The sequence below is a fragment of the Hyperolius riggenbachi genome, chromosome 7 (assembly GCF_040937935.1).
Source record: "Hyperolius riggenbachi isolate aHypRig1 chromosome 7, aHypRig1.pri, whole genome shotgun sequence".
Classification (NCBI taxonomy): Eukaryota; Metazoa; Chordata; class Amphibia; order Anura; family Hyperoliidae; genus Hyperolius; species Hyperolius riggenbachi.
In genome coordinates, this window is record NC_090652.1 from 28,415,725 (window position 1) to 28,432,516 (window position 16,792).

Here is a 16,792-nt window from a genome sequence, read left to right on the forward strand (position 1 = left end):
TTAAGTTACCTCCTCTGTAGTTAATTTACCTCCTCTGTAGTTAATTTACCTCCTCTGTAGTTAATTTACCTCCTCCTGTAGTTATTTTCACACGCAGTTAATTAACAGCCTGTCTTTAACTCTGGAGTTATTTTAAGGATTGGAGTGTTAACTTAGAAGAGTTAACTTTAGGCTTGCCTGAGGTAAAATGTTTCCTGAATACTACATGCCTTATCACCATGGTAACAACTCTAAAAGAGTTATTAAAGACAGGAGATAAGCTTAGTGAATTGAGGCCAAAGTGTGTAAACACTTTGTAACAAGTGAAAAAGAACTCTCTGTAAAGCTCTCTGCTTCAGACACGCACACAGTTAAGAAAAGCTCATTAGAAGATGTTAATATATAATAAAAAGCAGTTTGAATAAAATGCAATGCCAACTTTCAGGGCAAGATAAACTACACTTTGGAATCTTGTCATTTGTAAACAGACAATATTATGTGCGCACAAAAGCAAATATAACTGTATGAGTAATACAAAGTAGGAAAACGCATTTTTATTGAATGTGATGTCGGAGTTTCAGACCACATTAATACAATACTTTTATGTTATATCTGCTTATGTCAGGATATTAATTCAAATACTATTTGCTTTTATTTTGTATATTCATATATTGCACAGAAAAAAAAAAATACTACACCCGTAACAAATAGACTATGAAGAGTTAGGCCCCGTTCACATCACAAACGCGGATGGCTATGCGTGCGGAACGCGTGCGGACCGCAACACGTACGAACGCACGCCATCCGCGTTTGTGTGCGTTGCGTGGCTGATCCCATCACTGAAAAGCGAATGGGACAGCCATGCGTTTTTACAAAAAATGCATGCAGCATGCGTTCCTGGACCGCACAGGTCCGGAACGCATGCAGTGTGAACATCAGACATTGCACTCTATGCAATGTCTGATGTCGTGCGTGTCGGCCACCTGCACGCGTTTCCAAAACGCGGCTGGAAACGCGTGCAGTGTGAACGGGGCCTTATAAAATTCTGTAATCCCTCAAATTTAAAATGAAATATGAGGACATTACAGATGAGCTGTGCTGGTGAGCGTGTTGAGGACCTCCCCCTTCTATTAGAGTAAGAGCTCCTCTATCTATCCCTCCGCGCTGTGGCCACGTGTTTCTCCAAGACAGCAGTCCAGGTCTCAGCGTCTCTCCTAGCAGAGCCTGGCACACTTATTAGCAGGTCCGATACGCTGCTCCTTGCTTGGATAATCCACAGAGCCGGGAACGACACTGAATCATGGCCAGCCCCGTCCCTGGCAGGTTGAGTCCTTCCCTTTTGATTGTGTGTGGCGGGGAAAGCACACTGCAGTAAACTGATGTGCAGGAACCGCAGCACATCTCCGGCTGACATCCACCTGTTTGTATGCCGAGGCGACGGGTGAGATCAGTTTCAAATATTGTCTGCTGCTGATGAATTTTACTAAAGATTAATATGAGAGCTCTTCTATGTCTTCAGTACATCAGTGATATGTTCGGGTCGGTTTGTAGTGGAGCAGAGGAAGTAAGATTGCTTTATCAATTAAGGGCCTATTTATTTTGCACTCATTACATGTTCTGTATAATGCAGTTTCAGCAATAGTTATGGCGTAGAACAGTGAGAGTTTCTATGTGTTGTAATACGTTCACATTCTCACAATTTGGCAAAACGATAGAGCGTTCTACTTGTAAACGGGTGGTTTTGCCGTCATTACGTGTCCTGTGATTTTTAAATCAAGGCATTTAACCCCTGAATCACGGGACGCTTTCCAGTCTAGAATTTTTGATATTTATATCTTGGTGAGCAGAATGTTTTTAACATAGTATTGTATTTTTTTGTCTTCATCAAAAATTGCTCCCATTTGGCTATTTATGGTTCCAAGATAATAAACTCTCTTGTTTTATTTATCCCTGCTTTTTCCTCTGATTTTGAGCCTTTAAAGTTTAGCACTTGCTGCGGATCCAGGTTGAGGGTCTCCTGAGACCTCTAATTTTTTTGTGCATTTTTGCTATTTGTCGTACTTAAGTTTAGAAGCTAAATCAACATTTTTGGAAATACCAGCAGAGATACCAGTAATGTTTATCATATTTATTCTACCCAGTTCAGAGTGGAAGTTTACTCCAAGCTGATCATTTAGATTGTATTATGTTTAATAAAAGGTACAAGTGTAATAGTCAGATATTGTAATCCATTAAAAAATTGATTTCTTATTGGGATTTGTCTGAGGTTAGTTATATTAAAGAAAAATAGAAAATAGTTTGACATTGAGAATATAACAAAAAAAAAAAGCTTGCCATTTGGAATATGAAAAAGCAAAAAATTGTAAAAGATAATTAAAAAGTATAAAGCATTAAGTGTAATATTAAGATATTGTAATACATTTATAGAAATTGATTTCTTATTGAGATTCATCTGAGGTTATACTACAAAAAAAAGTTTGCAATTTAGAATATTAAAAAGCAAAAAATTGTAAAAGATAACGATAAAAAAAGTGTGAACAAAATATAGCATCAAGTGTAATATTCAGATATTGTAATACTTTATAGAAAATTAATTTCTTATTGAGATTCATCTGAGGTCAGTTGAATTGCAAAAGAAAGTTTGGCATTTGGAATATTAAAAAAAAAAAAAGAAAAAGTAGTAAAATATAACATTAATTAAAAAGTATGAACAAAGCAAAATATAGCCTCAAAATAATGTTCTAAAAGTTCTGCATGCTATTAGAAAACATGTTGGAGTCTGACAAACCCAGACTGAAGAGGCTGTTATATATATGTTTGATATATGCAAATGTTATAACCTGAAGAAACGAATCGTATTCTATGTCTCACTTTGCTGGTTAATTCTTAATAAAAACAGTTACAAAAAAAAAGTTCTGCATGTAATTATGTGGATCCAGCGTGTATTCAGTATGTCCGGGTGTAATGTAATGCAAGTGTGTGTCTGTGCGCTCGATGTGTGAATAAGGCCCCATTAGTTGAGAATATAAAATGCTTTGTCCTCTGGAAGGATAGCTTTTTCAATCAAATCTCGCTGAATGTAAGTCACAACATCCTTCAGTGCTTCTTATCCTTACAAAGTCCGTTAAAATCAAATCATGTCTTTCCTAAAAAAAAGGGGGGGGGGGGGGGGGAGGAAAAAACAAAACCAGTAGGAAGGAGTTTCTAAAGTCCTACAATCCAGCACAGACACCTGAACCCAAATATGGGTGGAGTATAAAAGTATAATTAACATCCTGTCCCATCCTGCTTAGCAGATAACTCATCAGATAAGCGTGATTATGAAGTTTTATTTGTAATCATTTAGCAAATAATACCTTTAAGAACTAATTCATTTATCATGCCATTTATAAAAGTACCACAGCTGTTTTTTTAATCATAATTAAGAATTCAAAAATGTGAATCCTCATCTGACATTGATGGCATCCTATCTTTAGGAATATGCCACACACAATTTTTGTCCCATGGTAATGACATTTTCCCCAGAAGTTATGATGGTAGGCCTAAAACTATCATAACGTGTTAGTAATATGAACATTTTGTAACTCCCACATTTCATTCTCTTTTTTTGTATCTTTCCCCTCAATCTCTGGTGAGTTGCATGAGATTGTGACTTTAGGCTTTTTGTTCACACCTTTGGTCAGCTTATTTTATCATTTCAATAATAATTTGAAATCAACCATTTCTTTAACCAAAAACGTTCTTGATCCCTGTTCTTTAGGTAAACCTTAGTAAATTCTTAAAGTGAACCTAAACTGAGCAGGATATGGATTTTTCATTTTAAAATAATACCAGTTGCCTGACTCTCCTGCTGATCCTGTGTTTCTAATAGTTTTAGCCACAGCCCCTGAACAAGCATACAGATCAGGTGCTCTGACTGAAGTCCGACTGGATTAGCTGCATGCTTGTTTCAGGTGTGTGATTCAGCCACTACTGCTGCCAGAGAAATCAGCAGGACTGCTAAGCAACTGGTATTGTTTAAAAGGAAACATCCATATTCCTCTCCGTTAAAGTGGATCCGAGATGAACTTTTACTCCTTGCATAATTGTGTTCCTTACATATAGTTTATAGGGCATTCCTCAAGCCAAATACTTGTTTTGTTTTAATACCCTAATTTCCTATAAACTAAACAAGCCACACCCACAGCTTCTCCAGAGTGCCTTGGCGCTTGCAAAGGATTGTGGGATTTCAGTCTGGGCAGGTGAAAAAGGTGTTACGAGCTATAGATTTCAGAGGCAGAGTTTTCACAATCTGAGAGCTGCAGTGCAGATACAGATCAGTTGCCTGTGTAATGGAGGAGATAAGAGTGGAGTTTTCACAGAATATGCAGATTAGCATGCCTAGATACAGATAAGCTTGCCTGTGTGTGTAATTGTGTAATAGTGACAAGCAGAAAACATGTCTGCTCCCATTGTATCACAGGAAAAAATATTAATATACTGTTGAAGCTGTTTGAAGATAGATTTGCTGTGTAAACTATCTAAACTTTAGATAAGATATATAGACAAGTCACTTGTTATATTTAGTTTTTCATCTCGGATCCGCTTTAAGGTTCCCTTTAAGGCTACTCTTTAGGTAAACCTAAATGAAATGAAATGCTTAAGGCTACCTTTAAAATCTTGAGCATTATTTTAACCACTTGATGCCATGCATAAAAGGGGTTAAAACTTGGTACATGCATTTCGACAGCATCCTATTTGCGCTAATTAGTTCACAGGACGATTTATAACCGTCCATTTGCATTAAGTGGTTAATTTTTATTTAATATTTTGTTTGATTTCCCAAATTTGCTCATGCCACAGGAATTTATTGTCCAACATCTACAGATTTACTGAAAAACAAGTGACATTTTCATAGCCATTTTAACTTAACAATTTCCTTTTAAGCTTCAATGACTTTCCTTCTTTTTCAGCATGCTTTGGAGTCTGCTTTGCTAGAAATATGTAAACTAAAGGCTACTAATCGGGACACCTGCTGCTGTTGAAACTTTTGAGAGTTCAACCTAAAATTTAATTTCCCTCCATTTTTTCTTTGGAAGATGTCCTAACAACTTTTGCTTACTCTAATTACCAGAACTCTCATGATCATCTCTGAACAATTCACTCAGCATTCGTCTAGGTATATCAGGATGGAGCTTGGAGACAGCCCGCTTGTCCATTTTCTTTACTGAGACACACACTGGTTTGTTCTCAATATGTGTCTTTTTCTGACCAACTGCTTCTATCATTGACCCACCTCCTGTTCTGTTTTCCGCTGTGCCCTTATCCTCGTCAACTTCATACTCTGAAACCTGTGGAAGGACATATCTTGTACTCGTATCCACCTGAAACTGTCTAGATGACCGTGATGGTAGCAGTCGCAATCTCTAGTTCTGAATATTTACACCATGGTACCTGCTTTTGGGCGCCGCCGTAGAATTGTTTGCAACCACATCGTACTACAGCAGCACGGCAGAAGTTGACGGAACTTGCTTTAGATTAGATTCATACACAAAGTCCTTTTTAGAACTAGTAATGGGATTGTGTACTTGGGTAAACACTGCATACAGTGGCAGATATCTGGTTGTATGTGGACAAGGGCTAAGCAATTAACTGTATTACAGAACTATAGTTTTGGGTGAATAGACAGTAAACTTGTTTTTCATACAGAACAAAACAAAATTGCCACAGTTCCTTTCCCAACCTTCTTTACTTTTCAGTAATGTCTGTTCCAGTAGATTATATGAAGCAGACTTTGTCTGACCTACAGAGGTTTGAGAGAACTGAATTGGTTACGGACTTGATGGTGTCAAACAATCAGATAACTAAGATGCTCGAGGGGTCTACTATGGAAGGAGAGGCTCCATCTGATTCAAGTCCTAGTGGTTCAGGTACTCTCCAAACTAAGAATTTTTATGTTAAACTGTCAGATATAAAAGTTGTAACTCTTTCCCGGGTGAGCTCTAGTACAGAAACTGATCCTAATATGCCACCTGCTACTCATAATACATGGTCGGAGGAGGAGGTCAGCTCTGTTGGTCTTTCTGACATCAGAGTGCAACAAGCATCGCAACGATTACTGGCAAGTTCTAGGCTGTACCTGCAGTTCTTCGGTGAGCAACACCAAGTTAAAAGAGAGGCTGCAGAGCATGCCTACCTGCATGAACTGGAAATGCCTGGGCTGTATATCCTGCAGAACTTTCCTGAGCCAAGGCAAGCACCTTTGCCCACCAGTAATATAGTGCAGCTTCCTTTTATGGCAGAAGACACAGACTTCGATACCTATTGGTGCTCATATCAGTATCACTTGACCCAAGAACAGTGGGAAAGATATTCGTCACACCAGCTGCAAGACAAAGCTTTGAATGCTTTTGTGGAGTTACCACCAGAGTATGATGATGATGATGATGATGATGATAATGATGATGTTTATGAATCTATCAATGCTGCTATTATTGCAAAGTGCCAGCTGATCCTAGAGATCTATTGCCAGAGGATTCAGGCCTTGCAGAACAAACCAACAGACACTTATGCAGATGTGGTCAGCCATTTACTCACAAAATTCCGACAGTGGGCCAGAGGCCTTAAGAGAGAGACTTTCCAGGACCTCGAAGACTTTGTGGTACAGGACCAGCTTCTGCACATTTGTCCTGTGGATGTCAGACAGTTCATGCTGGAGTGTAATCCAGAGTCAGCGATGGCGTCTGCTGGTCTTGCAGACACCTTTGTTGCTACCCAGGTGCCTGATGGCCACAGAGCTCTGCCCCATGGCTGGAAAGGAAGAAAAAACACACTATCTACCCCTCCTGCCTATGTGACTGCTGCTTCCAAGCCAGGTTCACCTAACATTCACCAGTGTCACCACTGGGGCAAGCCAGGACATTGCAGACCTTCCTGTCCAGAGCAGAAGTTGTCAATGCCACCTAACCCACAGCATGCTAGAAACTCTTCTTCATCTTTTGTGCTGCTCTTCAATGGGGAAGTGACCCCATATAGCGCCAGCAACTATCAGCTTGTCAAGGTCAACGACCAAGTCGTCGTTGGTTTCCGAGACACAGGATCGGTGATGACTTTGATACATCCCAATCTTGTTTATCAGGAGGACGTCATCCCTAACGAGTTTTTCACCCTTTATGCAATTGGGGGTTCCTGTCTACATATCCCCCGAGCCAAGGTTAATATTGACTGGGGGATGGGTCGCAAGGAGAAGGTTGTGGGGGTTTTGAAAGGCCTCCCTTTCCGTGTGCTGTTGGGAAATGATCTGGGCACCTTGGTGTCCTATTATAAACCTTCTACAGACACCCTGGATTCCCATGGGGGATGTTTTGAAAGCACCCAGGTAAGTGAGTATACTTGGGAAAGGACAGGCGGTAGGAGATGGTAGATGGATATGTCTAGCTCTCCTAAGGAAGGAGACCGGAAAGACGTACCTGTTAAGACTGAACAGTCATCCAGTGGTTTTGTGAGTAATGTTGAACATGTTACTGATAATACCAGTGCGTGTGTAAGTGATATAGCCTCTAACACAGAATGTTAGCACTTTCTTGCCGTGCTGCGAAGTCCCTGATCTCATAGCAGGTACAAGTGGTTTCTGACTCCCCTCTCAGCTCTTACAATGGGAAAGCGGCCTGCCTTGATCCTCAGCCACTGACTTCATATGTCATTCTGCAGCTGGTTGTGGCTTGTAGTTCCTTGTTTGTGCCCGTTTTGCAGCGTGACTCTAGCCTGGAGTCCCTTACAATGAGAGAGGTAATTTCGGCACCTGGGCTGCACCCGATTTGGGCGCCGTTATAGGCCGTAATGTTAGTGGTGCGTACTGTGAAGTTTATATATATATATATATCTCCTGAGATGCCTTAGAGCAGGGAGCTCCATCTCTCAGCTTCTCGCTGCGCATAAATTACACACAGCTATTTCATATATACTCGGGCCAGGCGTCTAGCCCTTTTGCAGAGGGATTTAGGTCAGGGCTGGGCAAACTTTGCATGGCCCAGGCTGCATGCTGCGGGCCGTATTCCTAAAATTTGTTCCCTCCTCTCTGCAGTCCCAAGCGGAAGGAAACAGAGGGTTAACACTCACCTACTCGCCACTTCCTGCTTCGGGTCTCCATGGCCACAGCGCATCATGTGACATGCCGTCAGGATGTGCCCAGCGACGGGCCGTAGTTGCCCAGCCCTGATCTAGGTTCTAAATGTACAGGGACTAGGGATGGCCAATGAGATGCAAGTCATTCTAAGTTGATGCAAGAGTATGCAGATGTAGGCAGCTTGATAATGGAATGCTGCCAAAAAGTGTAAAATTGCATCCAAAATTTTTGCATAATTCAGAATTATCTGCATCTCACGGGGTTATCTTTAATTGGTGGGCCATCAAATACTGTCAGGCTCGGCTCACTGAAGATTTATGGTGCCCATTAACTACAATCTCTCAAATGATCAACTATAGGATCTTATCAAGTACCGTTAATGGTGCCGATTGCCGACAAATGTTCGTTCTATCGGTTTGTCCTGTCGATCCAAATTTCCAAAGTCTCTAATGTGGGGTAGACCAAGGAAACCAAAAACCAGAAAAAAAAACCCAGGAGCCAATAGTGCAATATGTCTACACACGACATTAAATGTGTGTAAAATACGCTCACAAATTTAAGGTTGCAAGAAATGAAACCACCAATATGGCTGACGGAGGAAAACCTACTTCCACTGGGGTCTTGTGAAGCTCCACAGAGGTCATACTTCTGGTAGATTGGATAGTTCCTAGGGATAATGCTTGGTACACACCATGCAATTTCCCATCAGATAGATGGGTCAATAGATAATATCCGACAGATGCGATCGGATTTCTATATAAAACCATATAGAAAGGAAAGGTATGCTAAGCTTGCCTCTCCTGTGGTGAAGTTGCACATGTGGCAATCAAAAACTAGATTGAACAATTTCTGCAGGAAAATCTGACAACTAGCCTCATAGAGGCACTCAAGTCTACTACATTTGGCTAAGGGGCACTTTTTGACAGTTTTTTTTTTTATTGACCCGATGAAGTGGGAGATACCTGAGAAACGCGTTGTCTGAACCTCAATCGAGTTTTTGATTGCTCTGTGTGCTTCTTCAATGCAGGAGAGGTAAACTTACCATACCTCTCCTTTTTGTACTGTTTTTAATTTATTTTATACCTTATCATTTTCCCCTCTGTTGGTGGGACCAAACATTTGTTTCCAATCGATCACAACAATTGGACGGAACGGTCGATTGTTCAGGAAATTGTACCATCAGTGGGCACCATTAGACAGGCAAAAGTAACAGGTGACTCAATCTACCCTATGAGTTCAGGGAACAGGTGCTGAAAACAGCCCCCTTGCAGGGTTCAAGTTTCTATAAACAAAATAAAAGATGACTGTATTAACCAGCTTTTCTATTGGCCTAACATGAAGGTGGGTATATCCAACTACAGCCAATCATGCTGCTTGCCACAGAGTAAAACGGTAAGGGAGTGGCCTGGGAGGTTCACCTATGTGCGTTATCGTACTATCTGCACATAAAAAGCCATAACGAGGGTTGTTAGGTCAGTGTTTCTCCACATTATTACAGCATGTACACCTTTTATTAATTACTGTGTTGGTACCAGGCAGGGCTGTGGAGTCGGAGCAATTTTGGGTTCCTGGAGTCGGTGGTTTCAGTAAACTGAGGAGTCTGAGTCGGATGATTTTTGAACCAAATCCATAGCCCTTGTAAAAATTAGACTAAGGAGTCGGGGTCGGAGCAATTTTGGGCACCTGGAGGTACCCCTGTTGTGAGTAACATCTCAAATACCCCTTGATGCATTCATATTGCATAGAAGTGCTTCATAAATGCTTTTCAAATGTCCCTTGATGCTTTGAATTATGTATAAATACTTATTCAGGTTAATTTGTATTTGTCTTATTCTTTTTTTTTTTACTCAAAACTTAGTATACTAGATTGACTATGACAAGTTCAAGTACCACCGAGCCCATCTAAAGTACCCCTTGTGGGATAGGCTTTCCATGCATTGAGAAACTACTTATACAAATGCCCATTTTTGCTTGCTATCTTGGCAAGTTATGTTTGTTTACTGCATTAAGCTTCCCACCAAAAGACCGCTTTACAAACCAGCATGCTTAGCAAAGCCTTCAATGAAACAGTGGTTTTTCTGCCAAGGTTATTCAGTGGTAGGTACACTTATAAAACAATTTTCCTCGCAGTGTTTTGCTTTTTGGACTGTTTGTTTTACACCCACACAGTTTTCTCTCTTTGGTGTTACCTTATAAACACACAGGCTCTTTTCCAGGCTCACGACAATATCTACGATGATCCGTACCAGCCGGAGATGGAGGCTCAACAGTCAACCTCTGGAGCTCGGCGCCGAGCCTACTGCCGCAACCGGGACCACTTTGCCACTATCCGCACCGCCTCCCTGGTGAGGGTTGTCTCTCATTGAGTGTCTTGCCTCTCGTGTATGCTCAGATCTCATCTCTGGTTGTCCTGGCCTGCAGGTGACTCGTCAGATCCAGGAACACGAGCAGGACTCAGCATTGCGGGAACAGATGTCTGGATACAAGCGTATGCGGCGGCAGCATCAGAAGCAGCTGATGGCGCTGGAGAACAAGCTGAAATCAGAGCTGGACGAGCACCAGCAGCGACTGGACAAAGAGCTGGAAGCTCATCGGAGCAACTTCTCTTGCGAGACCGACAAGCTTTCCAAAAAACACCAGGCCATATTTGAGAAAGAGGTACGTGATGGGCGGTTCAGTGCATTGTGGGTCTGCAGAGCTCCCCAGTACAAATGAGTCTACAACATTCAGGGATTTTCGGACAGCACAATAAGTAATTGGGGTCGATTTTTACTAAAGACGGAGAAAATAAGTTTAGAAAGTTTTACTGGGGTTTTGAAAATTGTTCTTTAGTGGCAACATTTTTCAGTTCTTGTATATCTCATATGAGAATATCGTGTGGTTGCAGAAACGTTATTAGTTTAGCAGATGTTCATTCAGCGCCCACCATGATGACGCACTTTTTTAGGCTTAGGTTGTCCTACATTTATTACAGATGAGGTCTTGCTGTGAGTGTGTTCAGTTGACTGCAGTAGCTTAAACTCTAAACACTCTGTATAGGGAAAACTCGAAAAATTAGACTATCATGCAAAAGTCCATTTATCTCAGTAATTCAGCTTAAAGCAGAATATAACCCTGCATTTCAACTTTGCTCTATAACAGTATTTACAGTATATTATATGCAACCAGCATTTTTTTTTTTTACTAGACCAGCATTGGAAGGGTTACACAGGGCTTTAAAGTTCCTGGAGATTTCTGCAGACTCATCTGAAACTGACATAGATACATTTTGTTTACATAAATGTATCTTAGTGTTGAATGTGACTCACTCTCTCTGAATGAGGAGCTGGAGGACAGCCAAAGCGTGTGTAACATTTCTCAATAGATACATTTAACTAAATAGAATGTAACAATTTGAACTTCTGCATATCTCTCCATGGAACTTTAAACCTCTGTGTTTAACCCTTCCAATGCTGGTCTAGTAAAAAAAAAATGCTTTTTGCATATAATATGCTGTAAATAATGTTTTAGAGCAAAGTTGAAATGCAGGGTTATATCCCGCTTTAAAAGGTGAAACTAGCATATGAAATGAGAACCCTTTGAAGGTGTTTTCGGTTATTTAGCTGATTAGAGTCTGACACTTTGAGCTGAGAATATTGAACATTTTCACAATATTTTAATGGGCTGAGATTTTGATTTTGGCACCCTAATAAGCTGTAAACCATAATCACCAAAATTATAACAAAGGCTTGAAATATCTCGCTATGCATGGAATGATGTTAGTTTCACCTTTTTAAATTTAATTACTGACATAGATGGACTTTTGCATGTTGTTCAAATTTTTTGAGTTTCATCTGTATTGAACCATTACTACGGGATAAAAAGTTAACTTAAAGTACCCCTGAACTGGTGGAAAATCTTTTAACCTTTTAGCAGCCACATTAAGTAAGTTTATGTGGCTGCAAGGCTGCATTTTTCCTGCTGCTGGGTAAGGGACACTTCCCCAGCCTGGCAGGCTGTACCAGCTATGCAGAGTGGGTGGAAGGGAGCTGTCCAGATGGTTAAATCGGCTTCTTCTCTCCTCCACTGCAATGGCGAGGAAATCCCATTTCTTCTGGTCCCGATCACATGATATGACGTGATCGGTACACAGGGGATGGTGTCAGTGTTACAGCCCCACCCAGTGGTAGAAGGGGAGTGACGGAAGAGTCTCTTTCACCACCCCTCTTCCACGACCCAGTGGCGCTGTAATGCTGACACCATGCCCTGGATCCTGATCACATGTCCTATCATGTGATCGGGACCCAGAAGACGTGTCGGAAATTCAGTGCTGCTTCCGTGGGTGCAGGAGAAGCTGATCCAGTCGTACGGACAGATAACTATAACAGCTCACTGCTTGCTCTGCATGGCTGCACTAAGCAACGGAGTTAAGACTGCCCCCGCTGTCCTGGAACTAGTCGTCTCAAAACTTGTGCAGGGCTGTTAAAAGGTTAAACAAAGCCCATGGTTGGCTAGATTGCCTTTTTTTTTAGAAGTGTACTGGTGCTGCTTGTTGTCCTTGATGTCCCCACTTTCGAGTCCACAGTCCTTGTAGCACCCGGGCAGAGCTATTCTAAACAGCTTAGGCGCGAGTTTCTGACTGCGCATTGAAAGAAAGCACTCGGGAATGAGAGTTTTTGTTTTCTCTGTGCTCGCGCGGTTTGGAACTTGTGCCTGCACGGTTCCGAGTCACGCCGCCGCTGGGGGGGGGGGGGGGGGAGGATCATCCTGGTTTTCATATTCAACCAGAGTGTGGATAAATATGAACTCCTGAGACGGCTTAGAAGCTTGAGACAGGGTCTGTTTGGATATGGTCGTTAGGGAGCTGTGGCAAATTCACTTGACTGTAAATTGTGCAATGTGACCATTTATGTGGAACCAGGTGAGTATTGCCGGTAACTGGTTCACTCAGGACGTTGCAGAAACTGTTTATTCACATTTAACGGGTTTTCCATTTTTTTTTTTTTAGGCAAAAGCAGCTATGGCGGAGGAGAAGAAGTTCCAGCAGCACATCCTGGGCCAGCAGAAGAAGGAGCTGACCAACCTGCTGGAGAGTCAGAAGAGGCAGTACAAAATCCGCAAGGAGCAGCTGAAGGAGGTGAGTATAGCCAGGACTGAAGGAGGGGGGAGATGGAGGATATCCTAGATAATGACATGGACATGTGTAATATCTGGTAAAACAAGAAAGTACATTATGAGAGAAGGTTGTAGGAGGTCGTGGTGTCCATCCGGTGGTTGGCAAATGCATTGGCACTCTGATTTGGACCTGTAGTTCCCTCTAGAATTTACATATGAGTTGGATTAGTACTTCTCACTTCAATTCATATTCCATAAATTGGACTTGTGGTTCTTCTGTAGTTTTCAGTATGTTAAATGGGCTTATAGTCCCCCTGGGGTTTACTTTCCTGCTGTACTTTATGGAATGTGAGCTGGACTTCCCTGGAGTTTTCAGTATGAGTTGGACTTGTTCTCAAGTTTACACGTGGGAGCCAAACGTTGTAGTCCCCATTCTCTTGTAATTTACAAGCTGTTGCACTTATAATTGCTTTGCAATTTACAACTTATACGTTGGGACTTGTAGTTACCCTGCAGTTTATGGTTTGCGAGTTGGACTTGAAGTTTCTACGCAGATTGGTTGATCCGATTTGGACTGATAGTTGATCTGTGATTTATAGTCTTTGATTTGTACTTAAGTTCCCCTGCAATTTGCAGTCCCAATTTGTTCTCAAGGCCATTGTCTGTGACGTGTATTGTACAGTCTGTGAGTTGGACTTGTATCACCTCTATATGGACTGTGATTTTAATTTGTAGTTTTCCTGCATCTAGAGATCTGGACTTTCATGCTGCTCAGGGTTTGTGAGTTGGGTTGCAGTTACCCTGAATGGTCTTTGAGCTGAACCTCTGGCTCCTCTATGGTCAGAGTGATGGTCTTTTTCCTCAACTTGTATAGTCTGCGAATGAAACTTTTAGTTCCTCCGCAGTTTATAGTCCCTTTTGAGTTTAGCATGTTCACAGTCTGTGTTAAAGGCTGTTCATACGGCCGGCTGGATGGTTGATAAAACGCCCACTTATTTCTTAGGAACTACAGGAAAACCAGAGCACTCCGAAGCGGGAGAAGCAGGAGTGGCTGCTGCGCCAGAAGGAGAGTATGCAGCACTACCAAGCTGAGGAGGAGGCCAACCTCCTGCGCCGCCAGCGCCAGTACTTCGAGCTCCAGTGTCGGCAGTACAAGCGTAAGATGCTCCTGGCTCGACACAACCTGGACCAGGACCTTCTACGGGAGGTGAGTGCCGCTTTCCTATACAAATTTATAAAGTCAGAGAAGAGAAAATTGATATCTTAGTTGTAGGTGACCACTGTTGATATGAACCAACTGCTAGCTTATTAGGACATTTTCACAAACTCTGAGGAGCTTTCTGACTACATATCTGCCTTTAACAAACTAAGCAGACAATGCAGTCAGCCGTTGCAGGGGTCACTTGATCACCCGTGCAGATTGCTCACTAGTTGGGGGTTTAGGGGTGTGTACAGGCCTTTTATATTCACTTATCAGACTGTAGCATCTTCGTTCTGGTTACTGCTTCATATTGGTATCAAGGACAGGATCAAAAATGAAGCCCTGCAGCGTGCATATATAAAGTAGAACTACAATCACCACAGAGCGGCAATAATATTTACAATTGCGAAAATAGCTGAGCCCGACCATGTCTGCTCTACTGTACTGCCCGACCATGTCTGCTCTACTGTACTGCCCGACCATGTCTGCTCTACTGTACTGCCCGACCATGTCTGCTCTACTGTACTGCCCGACCATGTCTGCTCTACTGTACTGCCCGACCATGTCTGCTCTACTGTACTGCCCGACCATGTCTGCTCTACTGTACTGCCCGACCATGTCTGCTCTACTGTACTGCCCGACCATGTCTGCTCTACTGTACTGCCCGACCATGTCTGCTCTACGGTACTGCCCGACCATGTCTGCTCTACGGTACTGCCCGACCATGTCTGCTCTACGGTACTGCCCGACCATGTCTGCTCTACGGTACTGCCCGACCATGTCTGCTCTACGGTACTGCCCGACCATGTCTGCCCTACGGTACTGCCCGACCATGTCTGCCCTACTGTACTGCCCGACCATGTCTGCCCTACTGTACTGCCCGACCATGTCTGCTCTACTGTACTGCCCGACCATGTCTGCTCTACTGTACTGCCCGACCATGTCTGCTCTACTGTACTGCCCGACCATGTCTGCTCTACTGTACTGCCTGACCATGTCTGCTCTACTGTACTGCCCGACCATGTCTGCTCTACTGTACTGCCCGACCATGTCTGCTCTACGGTACTGCCCGACCATGTCTGCTCTACGGTACTGCCCGACCATGTCTGCTCTACGGTACTGCCCGACCATGTCTGCTCTACGGTACTGCCCGACCATGTCTGCTCTACGGTACTGCCCGACCATGTCTGCTCTACGGTACTGCCCGACCATGTCTGCTCTACGGTACTGCCCGACCATGTCTGCTCTACGGTACTGCCCGACCATGTCTGCTCTACGGTACTGCCCGACCATGTCTGGCCTACTGTACTGCCCGACCATGTCTGGCCTACTGTACTGCCCGACCATGTCTGCTCTACTGTACTGCCCGACCATGTCTGCTCTACTGTACTGCCTGACCATGTCTGCTCTACTGTACTGCCCGACCATGTCTGCTCTACTGTACTGCCCGACCATGTCTGCTCTACTGTACTGCCCGACCATGTCTGCTCTACGGTACTGCCCGACCATGTCTGCTCTACGGTACTGCTCGACCATGTCTGCCCTACTGTACTGCTCGACCATGTCTGCCCTACTGTACTGCCCGACCATGTCTGCCCTACTGTACTGCCCGACCATGTCTGCTCTACTGTACTGCCCGACCATGTCTGCTCTACTGTACTGCCCGACCATGTCTGCTCTACTGTACTGCCCGAACATGTCTGCTCTGCGGTACTGCCCGAACATGTCTGCTCTGCGGTACTGCCCGACCATGTCTGCTCTGCGGTACTGCCCGACCATGTCTGCTCTGCGGTACTGCCCGACCATGTCTGCTCTGCGGTACTGCCCGACCATGTCTGCTCTGCGGTACTGCCCGACCATGTCTGCTCTGCGGTACTGCCCGACCATGTCTGCTCTGCGGTACTGCCCGACCATGTCTGCTCTGCGGTACTGCCCGACCATGTCTGCTCTGCGGTACTGCCCGACCATGTCTGCTCTGCGGTACTGCCCGACCATGTCTGCTCTGCGGTACTGCCCGACCATGTCTGCTCTACTGTAAGTCACGCACCTGCGCAGTAGAGGGGAGCAGAAATCCACTACTGCACATGTGCGCATGCTGACAAGGTAATCTTTGGAGGGAGGTATTGGTGCTGCGTCCCCAGTGCTGGACCCCCTCTACTAAAGAGAAAGAGGGAAGGCCTCTTCAGTGGGGGGAGGATGACATGGGAAGCCTCTGAAGGATCTCCCTCCTTAGGCAAGTATGTGGTCTTTCACCCAAGGTTTACCTCAGGGTTAGCTTTAATATTGAGTCCTGTATGTCTTGGGGGGTATGCAGTGGCATAACAGAGAATACAGGGGTTGCGACCACACCAGGGCTCTTGGACCAGCGGGGCCCTCCCTCAGTCACAGTATTAGCTATGCTGGTAATGATCACT

At 43.6% G+C, this 16,792-nt stretch overlaps 1 protein-coding gene across 5 annotated transcripts in view; it reads left to right on the plus strand.

Moving 5' to 3' along the window:
• The window catches only part of TAOK2 (TAO kinase 2), a 156,573-nt gene that overhangs the window by 98,822 nt on the left and 40,959 nt on the right, over window positions 1-16,792 (plus strand). For all 5 annotated transcript variants that reach the window (XM_068243794.1, XM_068243795.1, XM_068243798.1 and 2 more), the window contains 4 exons: window positions 10,300-10,428; window positions 10,505-10,741; window positions 13,071-13,199; window positions 14,181-14,384. In XM_068243794.1, the coding sequence (XP_068099895.1) occupies window positions 10,300-10,428; window positions 10,505-10,741; window positions 13,071-13,199; window positions 14,181-14,384 (699 nt within the window). The remainder of the gene's footprint in view (window positions 1-10,299; window positions 10,429-10,504; window positions 10,742-13,070; window positions 13,200-14,180; window positions 14,385-16,792) is intronic.